Source organism: Gossypium raimondii, chromosome 3, assembly GCF_025698545.1.
Source record: "Gossypium raimondii isolate GPD5lz chromosome 3, ASM2569854v1, whole genome shotgun sequence".
Classification (NCBI taxonomy): Eukaryota; Viridiplantae; Streptophyta; class Magnoliopsida; order Malvales; family Malvaceae; genus Gossypium; species Gossypium raimondii.
The window spans coordinates 21,921,214-21,937,225 of NC_068567.1; the positions used below are offsets into that span (position 1 = coordinate 21,921,214).

General features: G+C 31.4%; 1 protein-coding gene across 4 annotated transcripts; it reads left to right on the forward strand.

Annotated features, from left to right (window-relative positions):
• Nucleotides 1–8,538: 8,538 nt before the first annotated feature.
• LOC105793863 (N-acylphosphatidylethanolamine synthase) lies at nt 8,539–15,819 on the forward strand. Of its 4 annotated transcripts, none has more exons than XM_052628198.1 (8): nt 8,539–8,782; nt 8,979–9,037; nt 10,873–10,954; nt 12,131–12,418; nt 12,499–12,626; nt 13,318–13,403; nt 13,778–13,915; nt 15,239–15,436. In XM_052628198.1, exons 4-8 carry the CDS (start codon nt 12,210–12,212, stop codon nt 15,290–15,292), a joined length of 615 nt encoding a protein of 204 aa, XP_052484158.1. In that variant the 5' UTR covers nt 8,539–8,782; nt 8,979–9,037; nt 10,873–10,954; nt 12,131–12,209; the 3' UTR covers nt 15,293–15,436. The 4 variants fall into 4 exon arrangements, with proteins under 4 accessions (XP_052484158.1, XP_012478176.1, XP_052484156.1 ...); XM_012622722.2 differs by having other exon boundaries at nt 8,558–8,782; nt 12,005–12,418; nt 15,267–15,819; XM_052628196.1 differs by having other exon boundaries at nt 8,558–8,782; nt 12,083–12,418; nt 15,267–15,819.
• Nucleotides 15,820–16,012: the final 193 nt, after the last annotated feature.

The following is a 16,012-nucleotide window of genomic DNA, read 5'->3' on the forward strand; positions in this document are numbered from 1 at the left end:
CCATATAAATGACATTATCATTTCCTGTACACCATTTCATTTCTCATATAAGACATATACTCAGTCAATATTCTCATTTACATTCTGCTCTATTTTTATATAACTAACATTCTCATGAATTTATGATTCACCCTTTTGAGTTATAAGTGTCAAATTCACTAATTCATTCAATTATTACATATAAAAGAAATAGAACACAAATCAACATGACATAGTAATAAAGTAGTAAGTTCCATACGAACTTACCTAGTAAAACCACAAGCAACTAAATCTTTAAGGGTAATCGACAAATATGGCTTTTCTCGATTACACGATTTGATTCAATTTTAATCTATAAAATTATTTCATTCAGTTCATCAATACCAAATATGTATATGATATTTAATGATATGAATGAACCTATGAAACTTCATTTTGATACCCTAAAGTATTACATTTTATTCAATTTAGTCTATGAAATGAAATAACTATATCTTTCAATTTTGAGCCTCGATTTTAACATCAATTTCAATTACATCCATTAGGGACCCTATACAATATATTATTACTTACATTTCACATAAATATTAAATTTTATTCACTTTAGTCTTTATGTACAAAACTAACAATTAAACTTTACAATCTAGACACTTTTCATATCTAAGCTTAAAATATATCAATTTAACACCAATTTCTTTAAGAAATCATCAATGAAAACTTTCAAAAACCTTAACAATTTTACAAAATGGTACATGGGCTCCCATGACCTTAAAAACATAAAATTACAAGAAAAGACTTAAAATCTTACTAATTGAAGGATTGAATGCTTAGAACCCTCGAAAGTTTTTATCTTTTCTTTTATTAGATGAATTCAACCATGAAAGATGAAGGAGATAATAACTCTCTTTCCTCCCACTAAATTTTGTTTTTATACATTGAGTAAAATTTGATTAACTTTAATTAACTTATTTTAATTAAGCTAATTATGTTTTAATTAACTTAAATCATCATCACCACTAACACACATTCCAAAATGGCTAAATTGCAATTTTTGATCTTTGGTTAATAGCAATTTAAGTCCCTAAGTTTTTGGCTAATTAAAACTTATAACGATAAGACTTTTACAATTTAGTCCCTACACTTAAATTAAACAATTAATAGACCAAATTGAAGAAACAAACTTTAATATTATTTTATACCAACTCAGTAAATATTAAAATTTAATATTTATGGACCCAATTTACGAAAATGAGGTTCCATAATTTCCTTTTTTCTACACCACTGAAAATCGGGATGTCACATTGGTCTTGAAGGAGAATATGAAATAAGTGTTTTTCAAAATACTTAATAGGTTTTGGGGGGAAATAGAAACAAGATAAGGGTTTTCATTAAAAAAATCATTTTTTCTAGAAAATGTGTTTATCAGAATTTGGAAAATCTTGAATTTTCTGGTGAGTTTTTTAACTTCCCAATCATCAGAATTGAAAGAAAACAAGGGAGAAAAAGAAGGTTTTTGAAGTTTTATTTAAAACGCGTAATAAAATAAGAGTTAAAAAAAGATTTATATTTGGGTCCTGAACCTGGCCTAACCCAAACCACGAGCACCTTTAATCCTTACTCTTTTTGAACTTTACTATTTTATTTGGACTGAAATTTATTATCTAATTCTATCTTAGGTTTTAGGTTGATTTTTTATACATAAAATGTTCCTCATTCATAATATGATTTCCTCCTCTAATACATAAATTACAATTGTGAAAACGTAAAGTAGTTTTTAAACTCTTTTTTTAACTTTACACTTTTATTTGAAGTAAATTAGTGTTTTGAAAAGTTTTTTAATTGAAAGTTCATTTTCACTATTTGTATGGCGAGTTTTGAAAACAATTCTCTATGCTTCAAACACTTTATATAATACACTTGATATATTGTTAGTAACCAAATTATCAACTTGACCATTCCCAACTCAAACATACCTCAATACATATGAACATTTACACCATTTAACCACTTAAAACCCAAACCTTAAATTTCAAACCCCAACCCCTCAAGCCCTAATCCCTATGACATAAACCCTAAACCCTAACCTTAACCTCAACCCTAACCTACAACCCAAAACTCAAAACCTTAAACCTTAAACCATAACCCCTAACGCTAACCCTTGACCCCTAACCAATAAACTATAAACATTAAACCTCAAACATTAAACAATAAACCTATAACCCTGAACCATTAACCATAAATTTAAGTTATAAACCCTAAACTATGAATGTAACAAACTATTTTTCAGTTATGTCAGAAAACAGTGGTGTTGAGGCCACAAATTCGACGAACGTATCTGTAAATATTATTATTTAATATTTACGAGTCAAATATAATATTATAATAAATTTTGAATTGATAATTTATGTTATTTGATCGAATAATCAGGTTGAAGTGGTAAATCTTTAAAGTCAAGTGGGTTTCAAAAATGAGGTATCAAGATCTCGTTTCTATAAACCGAAGCTGTAAATATTTTATTAAATATTTATGGTGTGTTATTAAGGTTATATTAAAATTTGGTTAAGAAATTTTAATATTTAGATAGTTAATTAAATAAAAATGACTAAATCGTAAAAGGTGTTAAATCTAGTCACTACTGAATTACAATGATTAAAGGGCTTAACTATTAAATGAGGGGGGTTTGATATTGCAATTATGCCATGTTTTAATTAGTGGATGGTTATAGGTTTGAGTTTTAGTAAAATGTAAGTTTAAATAAAGGGTAAACTAGTAAATAAGTAAGTAAACCTTAAGTAAAAGATGATAAAATAATAATCATCTTCTTCCTTTTATTTTTGGTTGTAAAACCGAACAGCCATGGTTTAAGGAGAAGAAAGTTTCGGCCAAACTTCAATTCATTGCATGGTATGTTATTTTTGTCTCGTTTTTAGTAATTTTTATGTTTTTAAGCTCGTTTTAGCTTAATCTAGCTAACCCGGGGGTCAAATTATAAAACTCTCAAATGTTATAAATTATTCTATGGATGAATTTGATATGTTTTTGAAGTTTTATGGTGTATTGTTAAGCTTGGTTGTTAAATGAATATATTTTGTTAAGTAATTTTGACGATTTTAAGGTTTAAGGACTTATTTATGAAAATGGTAAAATTCAAGGAAAATATTGTAAATTTTGATAAATATGGGTTGTTATAAGATTGGGTAAAATCGACTAGCATGAATTATGGTTAAAAAGGGTGAAATTTCAAGTTTCGGGTTTAGGGACTAAATTATATAAGAGTTAAAATATTAGGGGTAATTTTGTAATTTCACAATAGTATGGATTATAAGCTTGAATTAAATATTTTAAGTTAATTGAATGGTTTAATTGATTGGAAAATTATTATTTAGATCAAGAAGCGCTACAATTGAAATTAAATCGAGGAAAAGCTTAAGTTTTAGATTAGTTGTCGACTCCGTTTTAGCAACCTTTCTAGTTGAGGTAAGTTCGTTTAAGGATGAAAATTATTATCTTATCCATTTTGGATGAAAGTAAATAGTTATTTATGTTATGTTAAAATTAAATGATAAAGATGTGATAAATTATTATTATGATTCAAATAGAGGAATTAATCAAATTAAATGATATGACAGTTAATACTAATGTGTTTGGTGATTTTGAATTATAGATTGTCTATTTAAATGTTACTTTAATTAAGGTAAGTTCATGGTAATTGATTATTAAATATAATTCACTTGAGTTTTATAATGTTTTTTCTAGTTAATGGAATTGTATATATGTGAGATATCTGTGGTTATTTATATAAAAATAAGAATTGCAAGTATTATACATATATATATGAAATTAAAAAGAGATTGTTAGTAGAAATTCTTGGATTTGAAATAAATTACCTGTGAATGTAACGAGTTCTATTGTATACGGGAATGAAAAAGTGCCCTTATTTGCACAATTGTGCCCCTGTTTGCATTTCGATGCCCCTGTATACACTTTGGTGTCCCTGTTTGCACGTCAGTGCCCCTGTTCGCACTTTGGTACCCCAGACTGCACGTATGTGCCCCTGTTTTGCATCTTCGATGCCCCTAAAAATGGAGTAATGATCGAGTATGTGAACTGAGTACAAATGATTTAGACTAAATGATATGGATTGTTAATGAAATTGGTATAGTTACTCTAGTACTCTAGTTAAATTACTAGTTCATTGGGCTATGAAATAATTGAATTGCAATTTATTTATGTGCTTATATATTATAGCATAATTATAGTATTGGTAAGTGAAAGATATTATAATGAGTTTATTAGTTACATGTATGTGATAAGCCATAAAATTAACATGTTTTTAATCCCATTCTTGATGCGGTTTTGGATGATTTATTATGTAAATTAGTGAATTTGAAGCTCCTAATCCTTTAAATTCATGTTTTTATACTTAGGTGAGCATAGGGGAGCGAAAGGAGCGAAAAAGGGCCAAAATCAGACAAAAAGAGCTATTTTTAGGATCCATATGGCCTGAGCATTTCCACACGGGCTTGACACACGTCTGTGTGAGCCACACGGGTTGGCCACACACCCATGTGCCAGCCCGTGTCGATTTCGCACCCTGCTTCCCTTTTACGCTGAAAAGCCCAATTTTTAGGGTTTCTGAGCATTCTAAAGTTTATAAATACATATTAGAAGAGGACCTAAAGGGGACACACAGAGAAGAACGAAGAAAAGACTCGAAGAACTCCACCTGATTCAACTCAGAAGCAGATCTCCTTCAAGATTGAAGATCTCCATTCAATTTTCTAGAAGTTTTATTGAGTTTCTTTATGTCTTGTTGTTATCCTAACTTTGAGATGTTTTCATTCCAAATTATTAACTAAATTCCCTAGATACCTAAGGAAGATGAAATCTAATATGAATCTTATTATTTAATTTCTGAATTACATGATAAATACTTTATTCTTGTTCTCAATTATCTATGCTTATTTCGTCTTTTAATATTTTCAGGATATTAACGCATGTTTAATGTGCTTATTTCAGTAGAGTAAAAGCCCTTATTTAAGAGTAGATCTAGTATAATTGAGTGGAGTTGCATGCAATCCTAGAAATAGGACGACATAAATCTGCCGGATTAGAGTCAAATCTAATAGGGGAATACATAGATCGAGTTAATGCAACAATAGGGGTTTTAATTAGAAAGAGATTTCAATTAATCAACCTAGAGTTAGTTGTTTTTACTCTCGAAAAGAGATATTAACATAATTTAGGGATTTCTATGGATCAAGACACAAGTGAATAAATCATTTAATTCAAATTTAGAATAATAGGTGAAGTCTAGGTGGATTCTTTCTTGGGTATTGTCTATCTCATTGGTTTTATTCGATTATTTTCTTAATTCATTCTCTGTTGTGTTCTTAGTAATCAGTTTAGCTAATTTTAGATTAAAAACAATTTCATCAATTTGTCGGTTAAATAATAGAAAGATAGTAATTACTAGTACTTTTAGTCCTCGTGGATACGATATTCCCTACTCAACATAGTTATACTATTGTTCGATAGGTGCGCTTGTCTTTATCGTAATTATAGTTAGTTTAGTGACCATCAGTATGGATTGTTACTTTAAGAATATGTGATTTATGGCATGAAAATGTCTTTTGAAATGAAGGTTGTTTTGATGTATTTGGATTGAAGAGGTAACATTTGAATTATGTGGATGAATGATATATATATAGTGAAATTCTTTTCATGGTATAAATGTGTAATTAAAGCTTTACAAAATATATGACTATATAAAATGATCTATGATTTAACGTAAGAATATGGAATTTATGATAAGCTTAATTAAAAGAAGACGAAGGTAAATGGTAGTCATATAATAGATGAATGGTGAAATTGAAATGCTTGATATATTATATGACTTGTTTGGGTTAGATTTATATGCGTATTGCTCACCTATTAACCTTGTGAAGTATGATGTATAGGAAAAGGAAATTTGGTCTATAATTAAATGGGTTTTCTCATGGTTGATTAGTTCAATGCAATTGGTAAGTTTAATTTCTTTTATATGAGTTTACTAAGCATTAGTTGCTTATATAATTGTATTCTTTGTTTTGTAGATCATCAGGAAGCTCGAACGGTTGGAATCTTTGTCGAAGCACGATCACACTATCCATCGATCCATTTTGGTAGCTTTTGAATATATTGAAATGGTTATAAGTGGCATGTATAGGGTTGTGTGTTATTTTGGTATGATTTGAATGTAATAAGGTTTTAAGTGTTGTTTTGGTGATTGGTTTGTTTTTGAATGGTGCCAAGTTCATTTTTGTTTATGAATTTTGATGAAGACTTGTAAGTAATGTGTATTCATATGAGGTGATAGTAGTTATGCATACTCTCATGTAAGTAGAAAGAAAAAGGTTGTTTGATATGTTTGTGATATGGTCATTTGGTATGCATAAGGTATGCTAAGTGATGGAAATTATATTGTTGAATAGGTTCAAAGTTTATTGTAATTGTGGTACCTATTGTTGGTACATTGGTTAGAACATATAGAATGATTGATTTGGTATATTTTGAGCAAGTTTGGAATGAGTTTTGGTCTTATGAATGCTTGTGGAAATGGTGTGTATTGATGTGTAAGTTTTGGCTTGACTTTACCTTATTTAAGGGGTTAATTTGGAAACACACGGCCATGTGTGCTCTATTAGTTTTGGTGCAGGTTTCACACTATTTGAGACATGGCTGAGACATGGTCGTGTGTCTCAAGTTAGTAGGTTACACGGGCTAGCACATGGCTTGCGAAATGGTCGTGTAAGCCAAGTTAGTTAGTTGCATGGTCTATGACACGAGCTGGGACACGGCCGTGTGTCCCTACTTCGAATGCTCACGGTCTAAGTTGTGTCACACGACTGTGTGACCACTGTTTTCCAAATTTTCAAGTTTTTCCTAAAATTTATGTTTTGATTCATTTTGATCGCTGACTACTTTCAAACTAATTTTAGGTCCCCGTAAACCTGAATTAAGGCCCATGTGAAAATTTATTCTATGAATTGATATATGTTTATAAATTAATTAAATATTTGTTTTGAAGTAAGATAAATTATTCTATTTGGTTCTATAACACTCCGATCCTTAATCCGGCAATGGAAACGGGATATGGGTGTTACAACGAACCTTGTACCACAAACCTTAAACCCATAATCATAAACCTTAAACCTAATTTTAAGCCATAAGCCTTAAACCCTAAATCTTACACCATAGATCATAAACCCCAAATTCAAACTCCTAAACCTTGATCTCTAAACCCAACATTGAACCTGACTCCAAACATTGAATCTCAAACTCAAAACTCAAAACTTTACACTCAAAAACACAAACCCCAAACCTTAAATTTAAGCCATAAACCTCAAACTTTAAATCTTGCACCCTGCAATATAAATTTTTTATTTTTAAATCATCTAAAATATTTAAAATTAATTTAAATTATATTAAAAAATTAAATTAAAGTAATTTTTCTTTGAAAGATTGTCCTGAATTAAATTTTAAAAGTTTACTAAAATGATTTTGAACAAAACAATTTAATTTTGAAGCAATTGTTTTAAAACTAAATAATTTTAAAAATTTTAATGTAATTTAAAATTTAAAAGTTATTTTTAAAAGTTTATTAAACCGGATTTGAAAGAACAATTTAATTTTGGTTCAAGTTATTTTAAAACAGTTGTAAAAATAAACTAATTTGAAAAATCCCTCTCCTGTCTAGCCGTCCCTCACTCGTCTCCTAACTTAAAAAACTGTTCACTGATTGAGAACGATATATCATTTTTTTTGGGTACTTTCTCAATTATTTATGGGTTGTTCATCAATTGTTGTGGGTTTTTTCATTTTTTAGGATTTGAGGTTTCGAATTTGTTATGGTTTGCTTTAGTGTGATTGAGTATTGTGGCCTTGCTTATATTTCGTTCTCTTCATTTTGGCTGCTGGTGGCTTGTTTTATTATTATTATTATTATGTTTTGGTTTAATCATTCTTATTTAGTATGGTAACTACTTTGTATTAAGTTTGGGGACATTGGTTTTGCCTACACCATAGGCTTGTGAAATAGCAAAATTTTGTATTATGGATAGTAGAGAAGCAAATGACATCAACTCTTATGGAAGGCAAAACATGAGGTTAATGTTTTTGAATTGAATTGATAGAATTGATTTGGTCATAAATTTATTTAAAAAGATTATCTAATTTTACAATATTTCACTCATATCTATAAGGTATTAAATACCAAAATTTGATTTTCATCAAAAGGCTTTTATTTTTTCTAGATTTATTTTGCACTAGACTTTGCTTAATTTTCATATAAAAAAAAAAAAAGAACATGTGATTTTAAAGACAACGCCTAGAAATGTCATTTACTAAAATGTTCATCAATTGTTGTATGATAAGAAGTTTAGTAAAGATGTGTTTTATAAGTTGATTGAAAGCACAATTTAATTTTGGTTCAAGTTATTTCAAAAACAAACTAATTTGAAAACAAACAACCTAAACTAATCCCGACCAATAGCTTCAACTGTTACACACCAATCTAATCTGTTTGAAGAGTAGACAAAATGAAATAGATGACAGCTCAGACAATAAATAAACCCTAACACCACCATTTACATATTCTCTCCTCTTTTTCTAATATTTTCCTTCTTTCTCTCTTCCTCCTTTCTTCCCCTTTCATAACAAACACTAAGCGCTGCCGCGGCCTCCACAGCTTCCGATCTCCTCTATTCGAGAGACATCCCATTCTCAAATCCAAGGCTCCCGCTGTTAAACGGTTCAAAGAGTGGTAAGTTAAACACCTTATTTTAAGAATTTTCATTGCTTTTTCGAATTTATTCCTACCGTACTTTCTGCCACTGATTATTTTCTTCTTCTTTTTTTAAGTAATCTTTCCTTTGCTTGATTGATCTATTGGCCTTTAGTTCTAGCATAAATGCTAATTGGATTACACAATGTCAATGACCTTACCTAATTTCTTCCAGGGTCCCTCAAGATGTTGTCGCAACGGGCGGAAAGTGCATGATTTTGAAGTGGGTGAACGGTGAGTTAATTTCTTTTTGCTATGCATTTCCGTTGTCTAATACAAAACTAGGAAACCTAGTCTTAATCCCAATATATTTGAATTCTTTTCTTTTCCTTTTATACTCGTTATAGTTGCTATTCATTTTCGAAGGAAAAGTATGAATTGCCTAAACGAATGCCTTACCGCCTGTGTGACCTTTGGAATGTTAACACAGACTAGGAAAAGTATGAATTGCCTGAACAAAAGCATCCGTATGTAAATTGTTTACTGCATCTGTGTTGGCTTGATTTTAGCTCTAGGAACCCGCTGGGAGTTGTGACACATGTAGAGTTTAATTGGTAGTTTTTCTGGATGGTAATAACATATCCTTTTCATTCTTTGTGAGTTGTGACATTCTGTTTTTTAGTTTTATCGATAAATCTATACTTTAGTTTTAAAAAATTAATAATAATCTACTTGGGATACTTTTTAATATTGATATTAATTGAAGGATTGGAGAATTTCAACCGATTTGCGAATTGCAAAGGTTTTTGACGTTTTGGGTTTCACAATCATATACGGTGGAGATTGTCATGATTTGTGTAAGCATATACGTTTTTTTTTCAAACTGCTAGGTGCTTGCATTCATCAGTAAGGATTGGGTAGATTTTCTTTAAAATAGTTTTGAAAGGAGCTCATCAATGAACTTAGTTGGGATTGTTTGTGTGCTGTTGGGTATGATTTGGAAATGGATTTTGATTTAAAGTTTCAGGTAGACCCAAGGTATCTCTCTATATCAGCTGAATGGGAAGTTTTGTGTGATTATTGATATATCCATGTGGTGAAAATACTCGGAGTTTGGTTAAAGATAGAATTATATTCATCTGTGTTACCTAGCCTTGTAGCATGTTTACATGAAGGGAAATTGAGTTGTAATCTTTTAAGTAATTAACATAATTTTGATTTGGCTATTTGTTGATGGTTCTTATATGAGGCTGAAAAAAAGATGTGTTGGATATATTCTCTAACGATGTCATAACCAATTTCTTCTTCGTTTATTGTCTTAGTTGATTTCTAAATGCATTCTGGTTCTGAATAACTTTTTTATTCTTTTGATTGCTTGTTTTGGGCTAGCTTAAACAGAATTTAAAAATTGTCTTTGACCAATGGTTTGATATTTATTACCTTATACAAGTGCTGTTTGATTTTCATTTTTCAAGGAAAAATGCAGTTTGTATGGCGTTGTTGTGTGTTTTCTAATTGAATTGAAAGAAAGAGATTTTGGGATCAATTAACCTCAATTTTAACTAGACGAACGTGGTCATATTTGGAGTGTAAGATTTATGAATTTTTTTAGTTAATCTTGCATTTTATCTAGTGCTAAGGTGGTGCATATTAGTCAGTCCATGGATCAATGCATATTCGGTTTTCTTTTCATACTGCTAGGTGCTTGCACTCGTCAGTAAAGATTGGGGTAGATTTTCTTTAAAATGGTTGAGTGGAGCTCATTGATGAACTTAGTTGGGATTGTTTGTGCGCTGGTGTGTATGTGATTTGGAAATGGATTTTGATTGAAATATTCAGGTAATATCTAAATGCATGGCATGGTTGGAATTAGGGATGTAATTGAACCGAAGAGGTTGTTTTATATTACAAAGTAGTTACGAATGGTAATTGTGTTGCATTAGAAGATGTTAACTATGTGTTGTTTTCTTCCTTATAAAGAACACAGTATACTTGCCTTTTTTATCTTACAGTGAGAGTTTTCTTTCAAAGTTTCATATTTGAATCATATTACTGGTTAATTTTTTAAAAAATCCAACTAAAGCTTGACTAATGTACTTATCTTTGCTTTGGTATTGTTTATTATGTAGCAAAACAAGGTTTCTCTTTTGAGGACATCGGCAGTGTTTGAAGAGGGGCTTCAATTGACTTGGCCATTCATATCGACCCAAGGTATCTCTCTACAGTCTCATGATTTTGTTTGGAATAACATTAATGCGTGCTGTTTTATTTGATTGTTGTTTCCTGTCTGCATGTCAGTTAATGTTTATTTGGCACCTTCCATATAAATTTTGCTTTATGCATCTGTAAGTAAGATGTGTGTGTATATATATTCTTTTGATATATTTGCATGCATCCGTAAGTGAAATTTGCATGTATATATATTCTTTCTTTCTATCTGTTTGTGTATATATATATTTTCTTTTCATATATTCTTCCTTTCTATCTATATGTGTGTGCATATACTTTTTTATATAATTCTTTCTATCTTCCATATAAATTTAGCTGCATGCATCTGTGAAATGTGTGTATATATATATTCTTTCTATGTGCGTGTATAAATTTTTGAGAAAAATAAATTTTAAATAATTATAATTAACCTTATATGCACACAATGACACAATACATGTTTCTTAAAATAAATGTTATTGATTCAGAATATGATTTTTCCCGTACAATGAAAATAATTTTATCCTAATTATAAAAAATCAATTTGGATTGAAATTTATTATCTAATTCTATCTTAGTTTTAGGTTGATTACCTTATACATAAAATTAAGTCATTCATAATCGATTTCCTCCAACTAATATATAAATTATAATTGTGAAAATGTAAAGAAATTTTAAAATTTAATACAATAAATCAAATTGGTCCTTATTCGTTTTTTTTTAACTTTACACTTTTATTTTGAGTAAATTGGTATTTTATGCATGGTCAGATGTTGACTTGGTAATTAATATAGCAGTTTTCGTGTATTTTATAACTTTAAAAATATAAAAATTAATAAAATTTTATAAAAGTTTAAAATAATCATTTGTATAAACAATTAATTACACTTAAACTGTTCATCTAAAGAAAATTAATTGAACTAAAATTTGAAAATTAAAAGCCAAAATAATAAAAAAGCTAAACGTTAGAATCATTATGCCTTGTTAGATTATCTTCAAAAGTGTAGATGCCGTCGAAGAGTAAAATTAATTTTTATTGGTGCTTTAAAATAGAAGCCATCCTAGTATAGTGTTATTCCGAAGGCATATGGGCCTGCAAGGTCACCCCTACTCCTGCAATTGGATTTCCAGATGAAGATCGATCTTACTCTTCTTTTCCTTTCGATGCTCAATGAATAGCTGGCTCTGCCTGGTGCTAGAAAAAAGAGGAACCCTAGACCCTGCGGTTGCTGTTGCGGTTTGCTAGGAAAGGAAATAAATGGGAAGGAAAATGGAATGGGCAGGTAAGGAGAAGCACATGAGAGGAATACCTAGGAAGCTGGTGTTTCTGGCAGTGGGGGCATTCGCCAAGGCAGTAGCAACTCTTCTCAACACCACCTCCGTTCATAATGCTGATACCCTCATTCGTCTTGTGCGCTCTCGACTCCCTGGCATACCACTTCTCACTGTTAGCAATCACATGTCTACGTGGGTGCTCCACCTTGAATCCTTCTTTCTTCTTTACTTTGTCTTATTAGATACGATTCATATTTTCATCTGCTTTGCAGCTTGGATGATCCACTTCTTTGGGGGTTCAAAGGTTTCCCCTCCTTGGATGCCAATTTGGCACGATGGGTACTTTCTGCTGAAGACATTTGTTTTAAGAATTATGCACTCACTTATTTTTTTAGACTCGGTATGCCCCAATTTTCTTTCCCATCTCTACTGTCACTCTTCTACTTATCTGTCTTTTTAACAAAAACTATTTTCAGTTATCTTATCACTAGTTTATCAGTTTGATTCTATTGTTAGCTTTCACTTGACTTAACAATTATTGTTGAATTTACATATAAACATCCATCTTAAGTTGAAGAATATTATTTAGATTAAGAGTTACTATCTAGAGCGGAAAGATAAGTTAGCATAAGCTAAGAAACACACCAATGCAGATTCTCTGTCTACCACCAGACTTCTGATTCTCTTTCACTTACTGAATGCTCAGTTCACCTCCACTACAGTTGGGTTTTACAGGCTTTGGTCAAAACATACGGGTTTTGATTGACTCTTTCATGGGTCTGATCTTGCTCAAAACATGACGGGTTCTAGCCCTTGCATGTAATGTTTGTTGTCTGACTGCCCTTACTGATCGACGTTTAAAAATCATGCTTTTACATATAATAGGTACTTGCATTAGGCATTGTTGGAAATTCCTTTTGAATTGTGATTTTTTATCATTAGTAATTAATATGTTACTTCTTGTATGAGTTATGGTACTAACTAAAACCTTTGTTTATACATAGAAGAAATCTTCTGTCAATTTGGTTGGGTTTTGAAAGACCGGATAGTTTTAGTGTAAGAGTTTGTCTCTGAAATTGTAAATTGTGCAGGTAAGTGCATACCTATTACAAGGGGTGCTGGAATTTATCAGGAACACATGAATGAAGCTCTTCAATGTTTAAACAATGGAGCCTGGGTATTTCACCTAAATTTATACTATTGTTATTTTGAAATTTTGGTAAATCTTTTATTTCATGAGATTGTTGGATTTTTCTGAGCTCATTAATAGATCAAGGTAGACAGCCTTTTTCAAGGAAATAAATCAAGAAAAGAAATAACAACACTAACTTTACTGAGAGCACCCTTGAATTAAACTATGTTTGAGAAAAGCGAACTCCTTAAGAGATTGAGAATTGCTCAGGCTTGTGTACTTCCATTGATTAATACACTTGTTTATAGAATGGTTCTAAAACTTGTAAATAATTTTTTGTTGCAGTAATGAGATTCCTTTCTCAAATATGGCTACTTCATGGCATTGAGCTTCCTAAATTTTCTATTATTAACTGGCAGCTACATACATTTCCTGAAGGTAAAGTATCCCAAGAAGATGCACCTATAAGACGATTAAAATGGGGAACGGCTAGTCTGATTGTTCGTGCCCATGTGACTCCTATAGTTCTTCCTATGGTTCATAGTGGGTTTGAAGAGGTTAGATATCTTCCATCAGTTGCCCTTTTTGTTTCCTCTGAGTGGATTTTGTTTGTTGAGCTCGTAGAATTAATTATCTGGGTTTGTATAAATTTCTTTCCAATAAAACTCTTTTTATGCATCAAAAAGATGTCTTTTACCCACCATGAACCATGATTGTGAACATTCTGCATGAATGACTGACTCTAGAGGTGTTCATGGGCCGGGACGGGTTCGGGCCGGGCCCAGAAAAAAATTTCGGCCCGGGTCCTAGGCCTGGGCCCGGCCCGGCCCAAAATATGGGCCTAGAATTTTGCCCAGGCCCGGCCCGGCCCGTTTTTTAAATAAATACCAAAAATTTATTTTAAAAATTAAAATAAAAATTAAAAAAAGTATTTTAAAAATATTTTAAAATTAAAAAAATAAAAAAAAGTATTTTAAAAAAAATTTAAAATTAAAAAAATTAAAAAAAAGTATTTTAAAAGTATTTTAAAGTTAAAAAATAAAAATATTTATTATTCGGGCCGGGCCGGGCCCGGGCCAAAAAAGTGGTGCTCGAGGCCCGGCCCGTTTTTTAATCGGGCCTCGTTTTTTTTCTCAAGCCCATATTTCGGGCCTATATTTTTACCCAAACCCTCCCATATTTCGGGCGGGCTGTTGGGCCGGGCCGGGCCACCCGGCCCATGAACACCTCTAACTGACTCTGATATTTGATCTACATATGCCAGTTTGACCATAACCCTCTTAGGAAATCGGTTTCCCTAGTTTAGGTCTTGTTTTGATGCAATAATAGCTTGCGTTGGAAGATTCATAGTAACAATATTAGATTGCTGCTGTTATTGTCGTCAGCAAAATGAAATTGACTAATGAAATGCAACTCCATGATTAAAGGGTTCGATTGAACTTAGGTGAACAATGATTTAATAAAATAAAACAAAAGGTATTTTTTTTCTTGCCAATGCTTCATCTCTTTTACGTATTGATCCTCTGGCATGGAGCCTACAAGTGCTGGCTGAAAGTTCCATATACTGTTGTTATTGTTATTGTTTCTTGGATAATCACATCACTGAAGACAGTAATTTCGGGCTGTGTAACCCAGTTCGTATGCCATTAAAGTGTACAGACATGGTTTTTGGCTGCTAAATTCATTTGTGGATGGTGTCTCTTGCATAAGATATTTAGACCAATATGCAGAAGTATATTACATATGGTTTTCACGTAGCGGCTCTTTGAAACTTGGATTGCATTGAATTGCATGTTGAAACTAGAGAAAATATGATGAGCTTCTTTTTTATTTAAATGTTCACATGTGGATTACTGAAATAACTTAAAAATAAAATTTAGCTGTTTGGTCGGTTGGGGTCTTCAACAGGTGATGCCGGAGAAGTTTTTTCTTGACAGAAGGCCTCCTTTTCCATTATGCAATAAGAAAATAAAAATTATGATTGGACAGCCTCTAGAATTTGATATTCCTAAAATGAGGCAGTTGGCAATTTCAAAGTCTCGTGGTGATCATCTGTTTTCTTCAACAACGTCTAGAGGATGGCCCGTTATCTCCTCTCATGGATTAGATTTGGATGAAGCAGCGCAGAGATGCCTCTACTCAACTATTTCACAGCAAATACAAACTGTCATGGAGGAGTTACGAAGTTTAGCTAAAAGTTCCTAAAATAGATTTTTCTTAAGTTTGCAATGGAGGAGCAAATACAAAAGTTTGGATAGTTGTCCCTGCAATGGAGGAGCAAATACAAAAGTTTGGATAGTTGTCCCAGTTGTGGATTTTATTTTTTAAAGTTTGGCTATTGAATTTAAAGATTATTTTTCTTGGTAGGACAGATCTAATTGATTTGGCGCTAGAGGGTTCTTGTTTTGGTTCTACTTCTTGGTTGGTTTCAATTTGAAAATTTCTGTAATCCTTCATTCAAGATTGGGATTTTTACAAAGTGTCACGGGTTAATAAATAATGTCGAAACCATTTTTTGAAAAACAAAATTTTTAGGTTGTCGACTTTAAAAAATGAAAATTGGGAGTCGTCACCAATCTTTTATCGAGGTGTGATTAGATCACATGAAAAAATGGCTTTGGTCTATGAGTTTTAGAAAAACGGATCCGGGAGTC

What these genes read in the sequence shown, in the direction of transcription:
- LOC105793863 (XM_012622722.2), top strand. Translation starts at nt 12,210, where the DNA reads ATGGGAAGGAAAATGGAATGGGCAGGTAAGGAGAAGCACATGAGAGGA. An exon ending in GTTAGCAATCACATGTCTAC is followed by an intron (nt 12,419 to 12,498) that starts GTGGGTGCTCCA and finishes TCTGCTTTGCAG; the next exon opens with CTTGGATGATCCACTTCTTT. An exon ending in GTTTAAACAATGGAGCCTGG is followed by an intron (nt 13,404 to 13,777) that starts GTATTTCACCTA and finishes ATTAACTGGCAG; the next exon opens with CTACATACATTTCCTGAAGG.